This window comes from Archocentrus centrarchus, chromosome 19, assembly GCF_007364275.1.
Source record: "Archocentrus centrarchus isolate MPI-CPG fArcCen1 chromosome 19, fArcCen1, whole genome shotgun sequence".
Lineage (NCBI taxonomy): Eukaryota > Metazoa > Chordata > Actinopteri > Cichliformes > Cichlidae > Archocentrus > Archocentrus centrarchus.
In genome coordinates this window covers 8,680,519-8,698,214 of record NC_044364.1, presented here as the reverse complement: position 1 = coordinate 8,698,214, position 17,696 = coordinate 8,680,519, and the positions used below count along the sequence as shown (strand labels likewise).

At 40.6% G+C, this 17,696-nt stretch overlaps 1 protein-coding gene across 4 annotated transcripts; it reads left to right on the top strand.

Moving 5' to 3' along the window:
* Positions 1 to 2,393: 2,393 nt before the first annotated feature.
* On the top strand, positions 2,394 to 16,080 carry tbc1d24 (TBC1 domain family, member 24). 4 transcript variants are annotated; one of them, XM_030754972.1, is made up of 10 exons: positions 2,394 to 2,429; positions 2,636 to 2,772; positions 6,118 to 6,703; positions 6,749 to 7,218; positions 7,925 to 7,930; positions 8,064 to 8,222; positions 8,640 to 8,703; positions 10,078 to 10,173; positions 13,421 to 13,664; positions 14,991 to 16,080. In XM_030754972.1, exons 3-10 carry the CDS (start codon positions 6,230 to 6,232, stop codon positions 15,143 to 15,145), a joined length of 1,668 nt encoding a protein of 555 aa, XP_030610832.1. In that variant the 5' UTR covers positions 2,394 to 2,429; positions 2,636 to 2,772; positions 6,118 to 6,229; the 3' UTR covers positions 15,146 to 16,080. The 4 variants fall into 4 exon arrangements, with proteins under 4 accessions (XP_030610832.1, XP_030610829.1, XP_030610831.1 ...); XM_030754969.1 differs by having other exon boundaries at positions 2,397 to 2,429; positions 6,118 to 7,218; XM_030754971.1 differs by lacking the exon at positions 7,925 to 7,930 and having other exon boundaries at positions 2,400 to 2,429; positions 6,118 to 7,218.
* Positions 16,081 to 17,696: the final 1,616 nt, after the last annotated feature.

Below are 17,696 nucleotides of genomic sequence, written 5' to 3'. Positions count from 1 at the left end.
TTCACCAAATCTCTGATTACAAGTAACTTCTAAGATATTCTTGTAGTCCAAATCTACAGAATGTGAGAAGGTGAAAACCAAAAATGTCTTCTGAAAGCACTCTGGTGCTACCTTGGGACTTGAAAGTTATAGTTACTTGGCACGACACACTCTAATGTGTATGATGCGTAAGTTAACATGGTTCATAGTGTTTTTATGAGCTCTTTAAAGATTCTGCTTTTGAAAACTGTGAACATGGCAACAAAAATGCTGCATAAGTAGCAGCCAGGTGCTGATAATCAAATGCATCTGATTAAGTGATGATTAATTAATTAATGATTAAGTACGAGCACCTCCATAAAAGCAGAGGTTTTGGCAGTTTGCTGGTCTGGAGCATTCAGGCGCCTTAACACAATTCCAAGGAGGAAAGACATCAGCAATGATCTTAGAGAAGCAAATTTTGTTGTTCATCAGCTTGGGAAGGGTTTTAAGGCCATTTTCACTTTGAAATCTGTCATTCTGCAATAAGAAGAGATTATTCACACATGGAAAACATTCAAGACAGCTGCCAGTCTTCCCAGGAGTGGCCATTCCAGCAGATTTGCCACAATTCATACCAAGTGTCAAGTACGGTGGTGGAGGGGTGATGATTTGGGCTTATTGAGTTCCTCTTTGTAGGATGCTGCAACTTTTATGAGCTTGTCTATTGTTATCTTGTTCTCATCCAGGCTGATATTTGGCTGGCAGACTTTGTGCATCCTCTTTTAACTGGAAATCCTCAGCTTGGGTTACTTTAAAGGCCCCTTGCAGCTGAGTCAATTTGTGGTTCATAGTTTGTGGAGCAGCGCTCACCAGTCCTCTTGAGCCATCTGGCTTCCATCACAACATCCGCGTCTGACAGAGTGCATGGAGATCATTTACACACTTGGCTGTCCTAACTGCTGAAAGAAAAGCAGTATTCATTGACTTCTCTCTCAGGGACATTCCTGACTTGGGCTCAAAGGCTAACTTGCCCAAGGCCTGCAAGACCAATGAGAGGTCCCATGCTGCAGCGTGCCTCACTCTGGGGAGCCATAACCTCCTGACACCTCACAGAAACTGTTGACTGGCCTGCATCAGAATGGTCATGGTACAAAGATATACCATGTGATATCTGCCATGTGAACCTTCGATGTTAAAGTGGCTCGGCAGGGCTCTAAAAGGTACTGAATGTATCACAGTATGTTCTGCAAAGGATAAAGAGAATATAGTCCAACAGCTTTGATCCACCATCCCTGCTGAAGGAGTTGTTGCATTTTGCATAGCATCACAAACTGAAGGCCTTAAAGCAGTCAGTGATAACTGATTCCCTTCAGTGGCCATACCTACAGCTGGAGGAGGTCTGGGGCTGGATGCCACACCTTCCCATCCAGCTAGGACAAGAAGTCCATTCTCCTCCAGGTCTCTGTTGATTAGACGGAGGTGCGTGAAAAACCAGATGTTTGATGGCCACCTGTGGCCATGATCTGACTGTCTCACCATGTGGCTCCCAGGGCTTCTCTCAAAGACCTCAGTGACCTGGTCGTACAATTTAAAATGGCTTATTAAACATGCTACAAACAGCACAGAACATATTCAGTGTTGTGACAGTGCAGATTTGAAATAAACTGTCATCTATTTATTGTATTTTAAGTAAAAAATTCTTATCCTACTTGAGTATCTTAACAGTACACAAGTTCTATAATCAAAATAAAGTACATTAAAGTTACATTCCTGTTAGTCCTATCCATGCTCTCATTCAATGGTGTTTGATTAACCATACTTTAGCACAGTGACATTGTTGGGGAGGCATCAGTGGGGTGTCAGTTTGAGCCAAATGTTTCAGCTTGTGAAAGCCATTTTAAAATCACTATAAAGGTGTTCCTATAGATGATGATGCCTTGCCTGCCTGCCGGTGACATAGATGCTCTCTTCTTTTGAGTGCACTTCCATGCCAAGTAGCTCAGTCTCAGTTACTGTGATTTTCATGTACTGTTTAATGTAATGTGTCCTGTGATGACTTCTGCTCTCAGTCACATACAACAAAACCTGCACAGTAACAGCTGAACATGAGACATCTTTGGATGCCACTGCTTTTTGCCCTTTTTTCTTTACCACTGAAGTATAAGGACATGAAAACCATCAGTAGTCCTTTAGAGGAAGAGAGACAGAGCCAGAGACAACATTTTACCCAGTCATTCTGAAAGGCTACACAATTTAATCATCAGTAATAACTGTCATGTGTTAGGCGGTTGGATTTTTACGGTTGCTTTGAGTCCCGGACAAAGGCAGGGCTTGTTGTCCTTGCAAGGGTACTTCCTGTCCTGTTTCAGTGCCATTGCATATTTGACGCAGAAAGTCTGCAAGTAAACAAGCAGATGATGGGATCTACCTCGCAACCTCTACATGTGCACAGCAACTTTCTTCAAGAAGTAAGCTGTAGATCAGTATTTTTGCATAAGTAGCTGATATTGGCATGTCCATCACATACACCCCAAACTTGACATGTCTGCTAATAACTTTATTTAGTTTATTTTCCAGATTTATGTTTTTAAAACTCTGACACTGACACAAACTTCATCTCAACCTAGTGAATCAGAGTCTACAGATAAGTGATTGTGAATACTTTACATTTAAGCACTCCATCTGAGCCCCTGTCTGCAGCTTCAGTAGCTGCACGCTCACAAACGCTGCAGCCGGGATTGGAGGAAGTGCGCATGCTCGAGGGTACTTAATACGAACGCTGCCTCCCGTCTCAAGACATCTCAGCCTCAGGTAGGGATATCCATTTGATTTTGTGTTGTCAGTTATTTATATATTGCTTACCTGTCTTCGCTGTTGTGCAGTAAAGGTAATTATTTGGCGTGTTGCTGGCTCTGTGGCCATGAAACGCTTTTATAAACATTTAAGCGGAAGGCTGTTGTTATAAACAAACTCCAAGACAGCCTTTGGACCAAATTCATTTGTGTTTGGTAACATCCATGCTGGCTAATGCAGCAACCTTAGCCAACAGCTTACTGAGTTGTTTCAGCGTCCGACAGTACCTGCATGCTTGTATGCAGGGTTGTTTCAGCGTCCGACAGTATCTGCATGCTTGTATGCAGGTTAAATGTTTGGGGGGTTGGTTTTGTGCGTCTAGTTAAGGTTCCGGTTGCTGCTGAATTGCACGGAGAGGTGCAGCTTGTGGCTAGCTAAGGCTAACAATGCTAACTTGGCAAGTGTGAATGGAAAAGGGTATATCAGATTTACTCCGGCGGTGATGTTAAATACCCTGTGACCCGTGTACGTTGGCTTCGTGCTAGCGGCTTTTGCCTCAGCTCCTTAGCTGACGTTAATCGTATAGGATTGAAAATATAGCTTATTTGGACCGGTCAGTTCAGTATGTGATGACACAACTGTACCTGCGAGCAAATTAGCATTTTTTTTGTGCTTTTACTGAGCCTCCAGGATAAAAATAAAAGGCATTAATTGGTCTGTAAGTACAGTTGTCTGTGTAGATTCTCAGAGCTCCAGAGACTGTAAGTACAGTTAGCTAACAATACAGTACGCTCTGCGTTAAGTCTAGCAAGCACCTTCCTTCTCCCTTCAGGACCTCTTATGTTAACATCTTGAGGCAGAGGTGGTGTAGAGTGGAATAGATGAAAATGTAGCAGCGACCACAGTTCAGTGCCTTTTCTTTGTAAAAACCAAACGAAAAGATAAGAAAATGCTGTAAAACCAGTGTATATGTATGCTACAAATAGCAAGAGTATAAATATCAGAGACAGCAAGGAAATAAATGTAACAAATGCACAAAATATACTAAATATTGCAGAAATGCCAGTTATTGCACACAGAAGAGTATGTACCAGATATTATATTGGAAATACTAATATAGCACAAGGTTGAGGGAAATGAGTGAATGAATAAATATGCCAGATATTTATAGTAAACAGTGGGCTGTGAGTGGTCAAACACTGAGCAGTGTACTGTGACCAGTGAGGTAGACAGAAGTGAAAACATTTTGTGTAATTTTTCAGACACTCACAAACACATGCTGATGAGAGCTGTTTAAAACACATTCAGTGCAAGATACATGTGCAGTATAGTAAAGCTGATACCTTATTCTCATTCTGATCTACATCGATTGGGTGGGAGTACTGTGGTTATAGTATTCTGGTTAAATTCAGGATTCATTGACGCTTAATAGTATAAAACTGTGATAAACCCTTAGACTATTACAGTATTTAAACATAAATTATATGCAGGAATCTTATGATCTCTTGAGAAAAGGTTAAAAATTTTAGCTTTGGTTTTCAACTGAAATACAGGTCAGTCAGCATAAATCCAACCATTTCAAATGGTCAGCACTGAGGTTTGAGGATGGCTAATTGAACTAAATGGCAGCTACGCTGTATCAGTCTGAAACCTTACTGAACAGCATTTTCATTGCATTTTAATCTCCAAATTTTGGTTACTGCTAAGCAAGTTTAAAAAAATAAATAAATAAAACAAAAGAGGGAAATGGGCCTGAAGCAAAAGTTTGGCAATCCTGCGCGGTCAACTTAACTATTTCAGTTCTTGTTTTTTGAGGTTCTTGAGTCATTGTGATTGCACTCCTCTAGTAAAGTTTTATCCGTTTTTTTCGTTTTTTTTAAAACAGACTCTTTGCTTCCAGATGGTCCTGAATTTAAAGCTAAAACTGGTAAATCCAGCAAGTGCATCATGAAATTCCACCCACCCCCCCAAAAACAATCCTGTATTTATTGCAGATAAAAAGTTCTGTTTTAATTCATCAAACAGGACGTGTCTGACACAGGAACATTTTTCTGATGAAGTTCATACAGGGTGTGACCGCACTATAAAGCAGTGCACAACTGTGCCACACACTGCCAAACTCTTTGTAGCCCTTTTTTGTGTATTTTAATTCAAGTCTGTCTTTGGCCCATTACAGCCAGTGTTGCATGTAAAATTGCAACATTTAGCCTTTAAGTAGGACACTTATGTCATGAGTGCTCCCAGCTTCACATGCAATAGTGCACTGATATCCAACCTCCACTGAGAGTCATGTAAACTGATTTTTATGACTGTCACTTTTAGTGTATTGCAAGTGATCTTTAGACTTCCATCTCCATGAGACTTGTTTGGGGGGTGCAATATGATCTCAGGATCGTACTTCAGCTGTTCTCCGTATACTGAACTTTGATGCTGCAAATGATTTGTAGACATGCATTTTCCTGTATTATGGGGGATGTGAAACGGTTGTCATTTAAATGCACAGCTGGTGAATTATAAGTCTGGAATATTTGTATCTATCTATTGTATTTGTATCTCTCTCTCTCTCTCTCTCTCTCTCTCTCTCTCTCTCTCTCTCTCTCTCTCTCTCTCTCTCTCTCTCTCTCTCTCTCTCTCTCTCTCTCTCTCTCTCTCTCTCTCTCTCTCTCTCTCTCTCTCTCTCTCTCTCTCTCTCTCTCTCTCTCTCTCTCTCTCTCTCCTCTCTCTCTCTCCTCTCTCTCTCTCTCTCTCTCTCTCTCTCTCTCTCTCTCTCTCTCTCTCTCTCTCTCTCTCTCTCTCTCTCTCTCTCTCTCTCTGAGAACATGTCTGATTAGTGAAATTGCTAATATTGTTTATTCAGTACAGATTTACTGTGGTCATTTGGCATTGCGTTCCTTAAATCACTTCTAATGGAAACAGAGCTTCTCCATTCTTAATTTGTGTGCACTTGCCTACTTTGCAATAGCTACATATTTCACTTGTACAGTAATTTAAGAATTTATTCTGGTGCAAATGCCTGTGGCAACACACTTTTTATGCATTTTTTATTACTTTTTATGTAGCACTCCCAATTTCATTGTATTTTGTATAGTACCATAACAGTGAGGCTTATTTTCTATATACTTTCACATATGCATATTTCTTCCTGTCCCAATTGTATAGTTATCTTCAACTAACTGATATGCTTGGTCTAGATGAGAAATAATTAAAGAGGTTTACCAAGGACTGGGAAAGTCGACATTTTGGAACAAATCTTTATATGCAAGCTATGAGACGTGGAAGTTTGGTAGTGCTATGATGCTACTGACCAATAATGCATTTATTATGTATAAATGTATCTCTTTTCACCTGTTTTCTTTTTTCTAGTTACCATAATGAGCAGATAAGATCATCTGCTGTGTGGAGGACAGAAGGTTAGTAAGACCTTAGCAGATACCCCCCTCTTCCGTCACGAGCAATCCAGCAAGTTTCCAGTGCAATGGCTGAAGAAGACTATGGCAGCTTTGTGGACTGGAACCAGATGGGGGATTTGGCCAAGAGCAGTGGGCCCACCAAGGTGGACTGTAAAGACCTGAAAGAGTTCAAGCAGATGGCTAGACAAGGTTATTGGGCCAAGAACCACAAACTACGGGCACAAGTCTATCAGCAGCTCATCAAAGCCATTCCCTGCCGTACAGTGACCCCAGATGCAGCAGTATATCGTGACATTATGGGAAATGCAGCCACAAAGAAGCCCTCCTCCAACATCCCGCTGCCAGAGTTTGTGGATGGAAATCCCATACCACGTTATTGTCTGAAGCCGGAGGCAGTGGCCTCAGCCCATCAGATTATCAGCTGTCTTGCTGGACAGTTTCCAGATATATCTCATTGCCCATCGCTTCCAGCAGTTACTTCATTGCTCCTGCACTTCAGTGTAGATGAAGCTCAGTGTTTTGAGCATATCAGCCGCATACTGGCTTGCAATGAGCCAGGGAAGCGACTTATAGACCAGACTTTCCTGGCTTACGAGTCCAGCTGCATGACCTTCGGTGACCTGGCTAACAAGTACTGCACAGCTGCTCACAAACTGATTGTAGCCACAGCCCAGGATGTGATGGATGTCTACTCAGACTGGCAGCGCTGGGTCCTTGGTGACCTGCCTTTTAGCCATGTGGTTAGAGTCTTAGATGTCTACCTAGTAGAGGGCTACAAGGTTCTCTACCGTGTGGCTGTAGCCTTACTCAAGTTCTATCGCAAGCATAAAATAGGAGTGCAGGGGGGGCAGGGGAACCAGCAGCAGCAAGATTCAAACAAAATCAAGGCAGATATTCAAGCATTCGTTAAGGGTATTGCCTCCACTGTTACACCTGACAAGCTGCTAGAGAAGGCCTTCTCCATCCGCCTGTTAAGCCGTAAGGAGATCACCCTGCTGCAGCTCACAAATGAGAAGTCCCTGCAGCAAAAAGGAATCACTGTGAAGCAGAAGCGGTAAAGTTCACAATATTTCTTTTCTTTTTTTAACATCTAGGCTTCTTCCTGTGGGTGTACTTGGCTACACACTGTTTGTGTTTAAAAATGTAGCATTATCTCATTTGAAATTACTACTCTGCTTTTCAGATTATTACCATCGTAGATTGTATAATTTTTATATCAAACTGAACCAAACAGCTTCTTGCAGTCCCATATTAAGAATTACACTCTTACAATATAACTCATCGGACCACTTTCTTAATTTAGCAGTATGGCAAACCTAAAGATACTTTGCATAATTTACCATTACCTTCAGTTTGTCTATGGAAAATTCTACTGCCCACTATTAGAACTAGAATCCATGAACATGACTAAACTTAAGACACAGTTTGTGGACTTCATCATGGTGTAGTAGGTTATGGTATCCAGAGGGCAAATGTAGGCCTTTTGAAGTATAATTTAGCACTATTGTAGATTAGATATTTTATGAAATCTACAGTCTCTCAGCTGCTCTAGAAGTTTGTGTTTTACTGGTAGCAATATCCTTTTTCTTGAGCTTTATATTCTGGCATCCTCTGGGGAATGGTCTGAGTTGCTTTTCAGCCTTTGTTCACTGTCTGTTCTTGTGTCTTTCCTGCTTGGTGTGTGCCACGATTTTTCCATGCACCATGTTCTGTCTCATCTGCACACCACTCCTGTGTTTACCACATTGGTTCTTTTACAGCTCTAGGTGGGTGCAATTTCATTCTACACTTATTTCTGATCGCTCTGTTTTTTTTTTTGCACATCCCTTGGTTGTATGGGATGCTCTTTCTGAACCACTCCACCTATTTTTGTGTTCAACCTTGCTGTGGCATCTGCAGGCGGAACGTGCAGCTGGCACTTAACCCCGACACGTTTTCCTCTGAGATAGTCAGTGCCAAGGAGATGCATGACATCTGGTCGTGGATCCCTGAACGCTTTGCCCTGTGCCAACCACAGCTTCTCTTTACAACCTCCACCCACGGTTGCAGCCTGAACAGGTACACTTCATAATTTAATTAACTCTTAGCTGCTGCTTGTTGTTGTTGTTGTTGTTGTTGTTGTTTTTTGTTTTTTTGGGGGGTGGGGGGGGGGGTGTCTTTTTGAATGAAATTGGTGACCAAAACTTTAAGTATAAATGTAAACATAAAAGAAAAACTGTCAGAAGTAATGAACTTTATGGATTAAAGCAACAGTTTTTGTTTTTTTTGTTTTTTTTTGTTTGTTTTTTTTGTTTTTTTTTATATAATGTAAGAAGCTTAGGGTTCTTTGTTACCAGTGCCTCAATTTATTTAAAGTAAAATACACAAGTGCATGACTGTTGTTGCATTATGATACATTAGGTAATGTGTTTAATTTCTGTATTAGGTGTTTAGTAAGAATATTGCAGTGAATTAAATGTTATCACTTTCTTCCAGATTCTACTCACATTGTGAGGGTCATGAACCCACTCTGCTCCTCATCCGGACCACAGATGCCGACGTAAGCATCACACATAGATGTCATCTTTACATCACCTTTTTATTTTTTCCTCTGATGTGAAATTTTTTGTATTTTGGCTGAAGGAAATAAAGGAATGTACCATTAGATATTTTATGAAGATCAACAAGCTAAGATTCATATAGTACACATCAGTAAAATAGGGTCCAGGGTACAGAACCGGCCCATGGGCTATCTTGATTCAGTCCTTTTGTGTCCTGAAAGGAAAATTAAACAACCACTGGAGATGGATAGATGGATGGGGGGGCACTGGGTGTGGGATGAGTGCGTGCATGACCTTGTACTATATAAACATAAAACAAACTAAAAAAAAACACCATACTGAATTGCTGTTTGTGACAGGAGTCCTTATTCAACTCTGCAGCCTCTGTGAGCTCAGTGTGGTGACACTTGAACCAGTTCTGCACTTCCTGCAGGTTCCGGATAGAGTGACCCTCCAGTTTGCAGAGGCTCTTCAGAGCAGAAGGACTACAGTCACCAGCTGCAGTCCAAGACAGTGGACTTTAATAGTCCACTAGTAAATCAGTCAGGTTGTTGTCTGAGATGGATTTTAGGAAAAAAAGAATCACAAAATGTACTTGGGCAACCTTCCCAAGTCAAGTCTGTGTGCAAAAAACTGTTCTAATTTTTCTTCATTCAGTCATGCAGGTCTGTACTGTGATGGTATTAAAGTCTGAGTTAGCTGCAAAAATAAAAACGCTCAGGCACACAAGGCTTTTAAAGAAATCTGCCATATCTTTAAAAAAAATCTTGAATTTTAACATATTTCTACACTTCTGTGTTTGTTTCATTTTTCAGTTTTCTGCCCTTTGCTTACCCTGTCTAAGTCTTGCCCCCTGACCCACCCTTGATATATAATGTACATTATTGATGTCACTGTCACTAGTTTCTGTCTTTGACTCCTACCATGTCAGGTGATTTTTGTGTGTCAGTCAAATGTGAAACTGCCATGTTTGACAAGTAAAATCCTCCTTGGCACTTGATGCATGTGATTGGAATTTATTATTTTTTTTTTTCAAATACTTTTAGCACTGACCTACACATAGCATTAACTCGATCACTGCTTTTTACTTTAAGGAGGCTCAGATTAGTTTTCCGGTTTTCAAAATAGACTTAGGTGATATTTTGGTCCTGGGCTCTGAACTGGTGTCAAAGTTCCTGATTACACAGGTGTCATATGATTGGATTATGCTGCTCCAAGGTGATCCTGGCATGAATGTTGGCATTTTACAGGCAGCACTGTCAGAAGTCAAGCACTTCCACTTGGTGGACTTTTGACACATCTAGTAAAGCTGAGTAAATCCACAGATTAATCTCACTCATGCAGTTTGATTTAATTTTTTTTTTCTCTCACAGGTATGTGGAGCCTTTCTGTCCACAGATTGGGAGGAGAGGAAAAGAGGAGGCAACAAGTCGAGCTTCTTTGGCACAGGGGAATGTTTTGTCTTCAGGGTAAGTTTATTGTTAGTGATCTGGTAGTTTCCCCTTTAACAACAAGACCCTATTTGTATTCTTAAAGACATAATTTTAGTCATTTTTAGGGATCATTTGAGATATTTTGCTTGTTTCAGTGCTACTTTATGACCACCAGAGGGTACCATCTATCCTTTTTTTTTTTTTTTTTCAGATGTTACAGCTTTTCAGTATCACTGGCTGCAGTCAGTGTATCATTTGGGAAAGCCTGCCTACTAGGATGCAATTCCCTTGTCACTGCCATACTGTCCAGTGCAAAAACAGCCACTCCTCATGCTATTCTGGTGACAGTAGCACAGCATTACCTAGAAATAGAAATGAAGACTGGGTCTCTGTTCCCTTCAGTATGAATTATTTACTTGGCTAACTGTGTTAGAGCTCGGCTGCGTGCTGTCTGATCCTAGACACCAGAAAACAGTCATCTCAAACACCAATGCTTAACCACACACACATCGGAAACTCCTGTAATCTGAATCCAGTAGTACCTTACCAAGCCCATATCTGATACCACACCTGACACACACAAGAGACTTACAATCAGATGTGCAGTAAAGGTCTGATCGGGACCAGGAAGAAATTATTAGCATATTAAAATAAATTATACCATTCAAATATTAGAATAGCTAAATAGCCCCCCCACGCCCACCCCCACCCCACGCCCAAAAAAAAGACTGTTTACAGAAATCATAAATTTAAAGCTCTTACTTTAGTATTTTAAGACTGGTGTTTTTTTTTTTTGTTTGTTTTTTTAAATCTGTTTCCGTCAGTTACAATTTCAAATTCAAAATGACAAAGAAAAAAATCTCAAGAGTTTGGACACCCTGCATGGTCAGTCACACTCCCTTAGACAAGTCTCACAGCTTGTTAATGCCTTTTTTTGCAAAGGCTTTGGAGGTTATCCTCCATTCTTCCTTTTATAAGGTTTCTAGTTCTGTAATATTTTGGGCCTTGTATGCACTTCTGCTTTGGAGTCTGCCCAGTTTTTTAAATTTTCTTTTTATTTTATTGATTCTGGAGAACAATGATGTGCAGAGCTGTGTAACTACAGGGGGATTAAGTTGATGAGCTATACCAAGAGGATATGGATAAGATTTGTTGAAGCCAGTTTAAGGGGTGACAATCAGTGAGCAGCAGTATGGCTTCATGCTGAGAGAGCACTGCACACGTGATGTTTGCTTTGTAGAGAAGGTCAGAAGGAGATGACAGCCTGATTGTTGTCTCTGTAAATCTAGAGAAAGCAGAAGATATGGTACCAAGAGAGGAACTGTGTTACTGCATGAGTGCATGAGGAAGTCAGTAGTGGCAGAGAAGTATGTTATGTGAGGCTAGTTCAGGACATATGAGGACCGTAGGTGAGTTGTGCAGTAGGATTGACAGATAGGTTCAGGGTGGGGTTGGGATTACATCAGGGAACAGATGAGGTCAGGCAGGAGTCTCCGTGGACTATAATGTTTGCAGACGACATTGTGATCTGTAGTGAGAGTAGGGAGCAGGTTGCAGAGAGTCTGCAGAGGTTGAGGTATGCTCTAGAGAGGAGGAATGTAAGTCCTGTGCGTGAATGAGAGGGAAACAGGTGGAAAAGTCAACATGCAAGGAGTAGAGATGGTGAAGGTAGCAACCAACGGCGCACAAGAGTGCAGGCAGGGTGGAGTGGGTGGAGACGAATGTTAGGGGTGATTTGTGGCAGAAAGATAGCAAGAGTGAAAGGGAAGGTTAACAAGATTGTAGTGAGACCTGCTATGATGTATGATTTGGTAAGTGTGGCACTGACGAAAAGACAGGAGGTGGAGCTGGAGGTGGCAGAACTGAAGATGCTGAGACCATTTGGGTGTGGCCAGAATGGACAGGATTAGAAATGAGTACATCAGAGGGACAGCTCAGGTTGAGCAATTTAGAGGTGAAGTTGGAGAGGCAAGGTTGAGATGGTTTGGACATGTACAGAGGAGGGATAGTGGATATACTGGACAAAGGTTGTTGTACATGGAGCTGCCAGGTAGGAGAAAAAGAGGAGGCCCACAGAGGAGCTTAAAGGATGAAGTGAAGGACATATAGAGGACGATGCTAGGGATAGAGATGGAGGCAGATGATTTCTTATGTCAACCCCTAAAGGGAGCAGCTGAAAGAAATGGCAGCAGTAGTTGGGGATCATTATCTTATTTGTAGAAGCTTTGTCTTATTGCTCATCTTCTGCTGCTTTCTTTTTCATTTTTTTTTTTTTTTTTTTTTTTTGGAGACTGGTAACTATTCCTTCAATAATTTGCTTGTTTTTAATTAAATCCTGACTGTTCCCAGTGCCTCTGGCGTCTCCAAACATTTCTTTATTCATTGTGGCCAGAAAGTTTTGTTAACTTCATCAGTCCACTGGACTTGTTTTCAAAATGCATGTGGTTTGGTCAGATGTTCATTTGCAATCTTCTGATAGTTGAATTTTATGGTGAGGTCATAGGAAAGCTTTTCTTCTGATGATCCATATTTGTGCAGGTGTTACTGCACAGTAGAGATGGACTGGCACACCAGAGTCTACTAAATCATCATGAAGCTGCTCTGCAGTACATATATGGACACAATAGTCCCATTTATCCAGGCTTGGGATGGACATTAGGGGTACACATGCTTGTGAACCCCTGAGGCTGGGTTTGTCTCTTCTGGCAACTGTTATCAGGAAAAAGTTTAGGAATTGTCATATAGCATTTTTTGTGGACACTGACTGTTTTAATTTGTGCCAGGCAGCTGCTCAGAGGAGCACGTCTCCTGATCATGTGGTCAAAGTTTGAGGGGTTAGTATTTTTAAAGCAACCATAGCCCTAAAAAGGTAAGTTATGTTAAAGCTCCAAACTTTGAGTGCCCCCAGCTTGTGTGTCTGTGTGGTGTTCAGTTTATTTTTTCATAATGGAGCTGAAGAAACAAACAATAAGTTGTAGTTGACCTGCCAAAAGCAACAGTTGAATTTGTGTTAAAGAGATAAGACAGAGCTGTCTTATCTCGTCAGTGGAAGACGGAGCTGTTAGTACTGTTGATGATTGGAAAATTATTTGCTTGGTGAAGAAATCCCAATTTATAACTGCACAGCAAGTCAAGATGCCTAAAGGAAAAAAATCAGGATGTTGTTTGGGATTTAAAATCATTTGTCACCTTGTGTGATCATTTTAAGAAAAACAGCTGTGTGGTTTTCTGGTGTGTAATTGTGGATTAATACATTGTAGCACTCCTTTGTTTCTCTTGTTAGCTGAAGCCAGAAATGGAGCGTTACGAGTGGGTAGTTATCAGCCACCCTGAGTTGGCTTCCTCCATCAAGACCCAGGATCAGGAAGAAACGGCAGCATCTGAGGGCCGGAACTTGGACAATAGCTTAGAGCAGCCAGAAAAACCTCCTGGAGAGCTCTCACCATTTCTGTCTGCCCGCCACTTCAACCTGAACTCCAAGAATACTTCAATGTTCATGTCTGGAAATGTTGACTCCATCATAGTGGGTGAGTGGACTTTAATAATGTGTATTTTGTTTTTTAGTCTGTTTGAATAATAATTTGTATTCTGCCATAATTTGGGAAAATTGGTAAAGAATTGATACCTGATCTGTTAAATACACCATTTTAAACAAAATGGCTCACAGCATTTGTGCAGATCCAAGAAATTTTTAAGGTTCAGTGTTTGACTTGCCTTGGCAGTGATCTGCAGGATAGGGGAGCTCAGGATTAAAGTGGAGCTAGATTTTGTCCACAGAGGAAGTTTTGTTTTTTCTTTAAACATATTGTGTGTTTATCTGCTTGTTTGTGTGATTTGCAAGTTGTAGTTTGTAATAACTCTGTAATAACAGTGATAAAGGATTAGTACTGCCAAAGATATTACAGTTGTATGTTGGTTGGTAATGCCTGAGCTGCTTCTATTATGCTTTCATTTTTAAACAGGGTAGCACTTGCTGGATAGGTTTTATTGCACATGCATTAAAGACTTTTGGCAAACTCAAGCATTATAAATAACGTAATTAAAATACTTAAACAGAAGAATGAACTGAATTGTGGCCCAAAAATTGGCGTACGAGCCAAACTGTGGGTCTGGACGATTACATGTAGCACCTGTGTTTTATGATCTTTTACTGTTTTAGAGGAATAATAACTCTGCAGCTGCTATAAGTAGATGTCCAATCTTGTTTAAATCTGGTTGTCTTCTTGAGGGTTAGACCCCCTCTTGCCTTCAGAACTGCATTAATTTTTCATACTATAGATTCAAGAAGTTGCTGGAGATTTGAGTCCATATTGACATGATGGCATCACAGAGTTGCTGCAGATTTGTCAGCTTGAACATCCATGGTATGAAACTCTTGTTCCACCTCATCCCAGTCTGGCCGTTCTCCTCAAATGTTCTCCCAGAGAACTGCCCCTCACTGGATATTTTCTCTTTTTAGGGCCATTCTCTGTGAAATGGTTGTGTGGGAAAAATCCACACAGCCAGCCCAACAGCCATGCCACATTCAGTCACTTAAAAGACCTTTCTTCCTCATTCTTATTCTCAGTTTGAATTTCAGCCACTCGTGTTGACCATGCATGCATCCCTAAATGCATTGAGTTGCTGCCATATTGGCTTAGATATTTTTGTTAATGAGCAGTTGAGCAGAAGTACCTGACAAAGTGTCCTGTTAGTACATATGCACAGTGTATTTGATAGGGGAGTTACAATTATTGAGAAAATGGGAACACTTCAATCTTTCACAAGATTGTATCAGTTTAGATACCAATTTAAGTAACAATTATCTGCTGATTGTTGGTAACTCATGCAAACTCTCTCTTCTGCCCAATCAGGAGGAGGTGACGGCAACGCTCTATATATCGACTCTGAGCTGAACCATGGGCGCACTGGCAGGTGCACCACCTTTGACAACCCACCCCTGTGTGCAGAGAGCTTCCAGATTTCATTGCTAGAAGTGTGGGGCTTCCAGGATGCCATGGCCTCATAATGCTGTACATGTACACACTACACATATTTAGATATTCATCCATGAACACTTAAACATAAAAGGAAAAGTCAAGTCTTTCTGTCACGCCAAGCGTTTTAGATGGAAAACAGACATGCAAAGAAAACTATATCCGTCCTGCAAATTCAGTTCTGGTTTAGGATATTTTTGTTTATTTATTAATGCTGTTTCTTCAAATTTCAACAGAAATGAACAAAATGTTTCTTTTTTTGTTGTTTATTTTTGTATTTATAGATTTGTATACTAATTTTGTTGAAGAGGTAATGGATGTATTCAGGATCAACTGTGTTCACCCTCCTGCTGAGCAAAAACATTTGATTTTTCTGAATGTAAATAAGTCACGGTATGTTCTGGAGTTTCTCAATCTGCCAAACTTATTGTTAAGATGACTTTGCAGTCCTTAAAAAAAAAAAAACTATCAGGGTATGAGGTTTACAGCAGCATGTGTAAAGTCCAGTTCTCATTTTGTGGTATGTATATTGCGAAAGAACAAAAGAACCTAGATGTTAGAACTTGTCATATCTTCCCACACTTCCTGAATTATTGTAGAAAGTGGGAAGTCTGATTAATGAATTAATGGTGTAAATCTTTGTGAATATCTAGTGAATTTATGTGTTGCCATTTTGCACCAGTTTTCTCTTTGAATCTGTGGTGATTGTTTCCCTTTTTGTGCAGTATATGAATCTAATTTTTGCTTTTCAAGTAACTGAGAAAAATCTTGTCATTTTGATGTTCCTTCCGTCCTCTGCAGTATAAAGATGGTAACGAGAGCCCTGAACAATGTCCTGTTCCTGAACTGTTGTAGAGGGTTGTGTGGTGGGTGTGTGTGTATGGGTGTGTGTATGTATTTGAATATGTGCTTCAGTAAAGTGTCAAGTGAATAACTGTAAATGTGAAAATACAGCATTACACTTTGATCAGTCATTTTGTCATCATTCTGATTTTGTCTTGTTGCTGAAGCATTTTTTTTTTTTTTTTCCACCCATGCACTACAGGCAAGAACTTTTCCAGAGAATAATCGAGGTGTGTTCACAGCAAGTGGGTGTAATGTGTGCTGCCTTTTGCATGCTGTACCGGTGCAGCTCAGTTTCCAGTATTGAGAGCAGTTCTAAAGTGGACCATCTGCTGCAGTGTGGAAACAAATGAGAAGATGCAGCTCTCTCCTGGAGTCTCCTGACATTGTCCAGAGTTCTTTACTTTCAAATCTATCACATCTGTTGCTGCAAAGAGAGGGTTCCATTTTCTTCTGACTTTCACAGAAATGTACCACATGCCTTTTAAGGTCAGCTGACCATCTGCTGTCTTGTTTGCTCTGTACTCCCAGTGGTTACTTTCAGTTAGTCTTTTCTCAATTGACTGCAAAGTTGTACAAGTGTTACAGTGTATTGAAAGCCATATCACAGTGATTTTTATGCCTTCCATGCACCTCAAACCACACTAATCTTAAAAAGAAAAAACACTGATAGAGCTGTGATACTAAAACATTGTTGCAAATTGCATATCAATCTGTAGGAAAAGCCCAGCTCTAAACTACAAAGAATGACAAATTGCTCAGACACGTCTTCATGCACCGCATCTATTTTTGTTTGGCTGTCTTGTGCGTCTCTCTTTTTGTGGAAGCTGACACTTAAACTGCATGACTGGAAAATATTAAGCAGATATGAGTCAGATATAGTTAAAATATATATCTTAGTAGTGAGCTACACTCCAGAATTCAATTCATAGAAGCCCCTGTCAGATTTCAATCAAACCTAGCAGAGAAACTGAACCCACTGTATTTGGGTCATACATATCCAGCGATTGACAGCTATAGAAACTGATGCACTCGGATATATTTCAGACATTTCATTTAACGTGTCAGTATGCAAGCAATCGATGTCAGTGCAGCCGTATAAAAGCGTGAGCCGATTTCCAGTGTCTCCGCTCGCCTCGGTGTAATGTATCTGCAGAGATGCAGCATCTTAAATGGCAAAGCAGTGGAGTAATTTCTTCTTTACAGTAAACAGAATTGACTGTCTCACCAGGGCTGCGCTCTCCATTCAGCATTCACACTCTGCTAATCACACATGCACATCTATTTTTAGCTGCTGCTTTGGGTGCTGGTCTGGCGTATCTCCTTGAAAACTATGCTTCTCAACCTCGAGGAATAAGATGCTTAAGTGTTAAACCATACAGTGAGATGGGTCTTTCCTTGACTGCCACTCAGCTACGAAGGGCATGTGAGAAGGGGATGAAGACACAGGCTTAGGAGGTCCCAATGAATATTGATTTGATTTAACAGCTGAATATTGCAGAGCTGGTACTGGAAAAAAAATAGGAGGGGCTCTTCTTAGAATCTGTCAAAATGTTCAAAATTGTGACTTTTGGTTTCAAGGTTTTTTTTTTCTTCTTATATAAATCTTCTGCTTAATGTCACAGGAAAGCAAAGGTAATGAAAATGGCTGAGTTCCTTTTCCCAGTCAGAATGAAAGACAGGCTATGCTTTGTTAACACTCGGAAGCTCAGCGTCATCCTTCATGTATTGGGCAATCCT

Coding starts and splice junctions, on each gene's coding strand:
- tbc1d24 (XM_030754969.1), top strand. CDS start 6,230: ATGGCTGAAGAAGACTATGGCAGCTTTGTGGACTGGAACCAGATGGGG. Junction 10,174..13,420: donor GGGAATGTTTTGTCTTCAGG/GTAAGTTTATTG, acceptor TTCTCTTGTTAG/CTGAAGCCAGAAATGGAGCG. Junction 13,665..14,990: donor TGTTGACTCCATCATAGTGG/GTGAGTGGACTT, acceptor CTGCCCAATCAG/GAGGAGGTGACGGCAACGCT.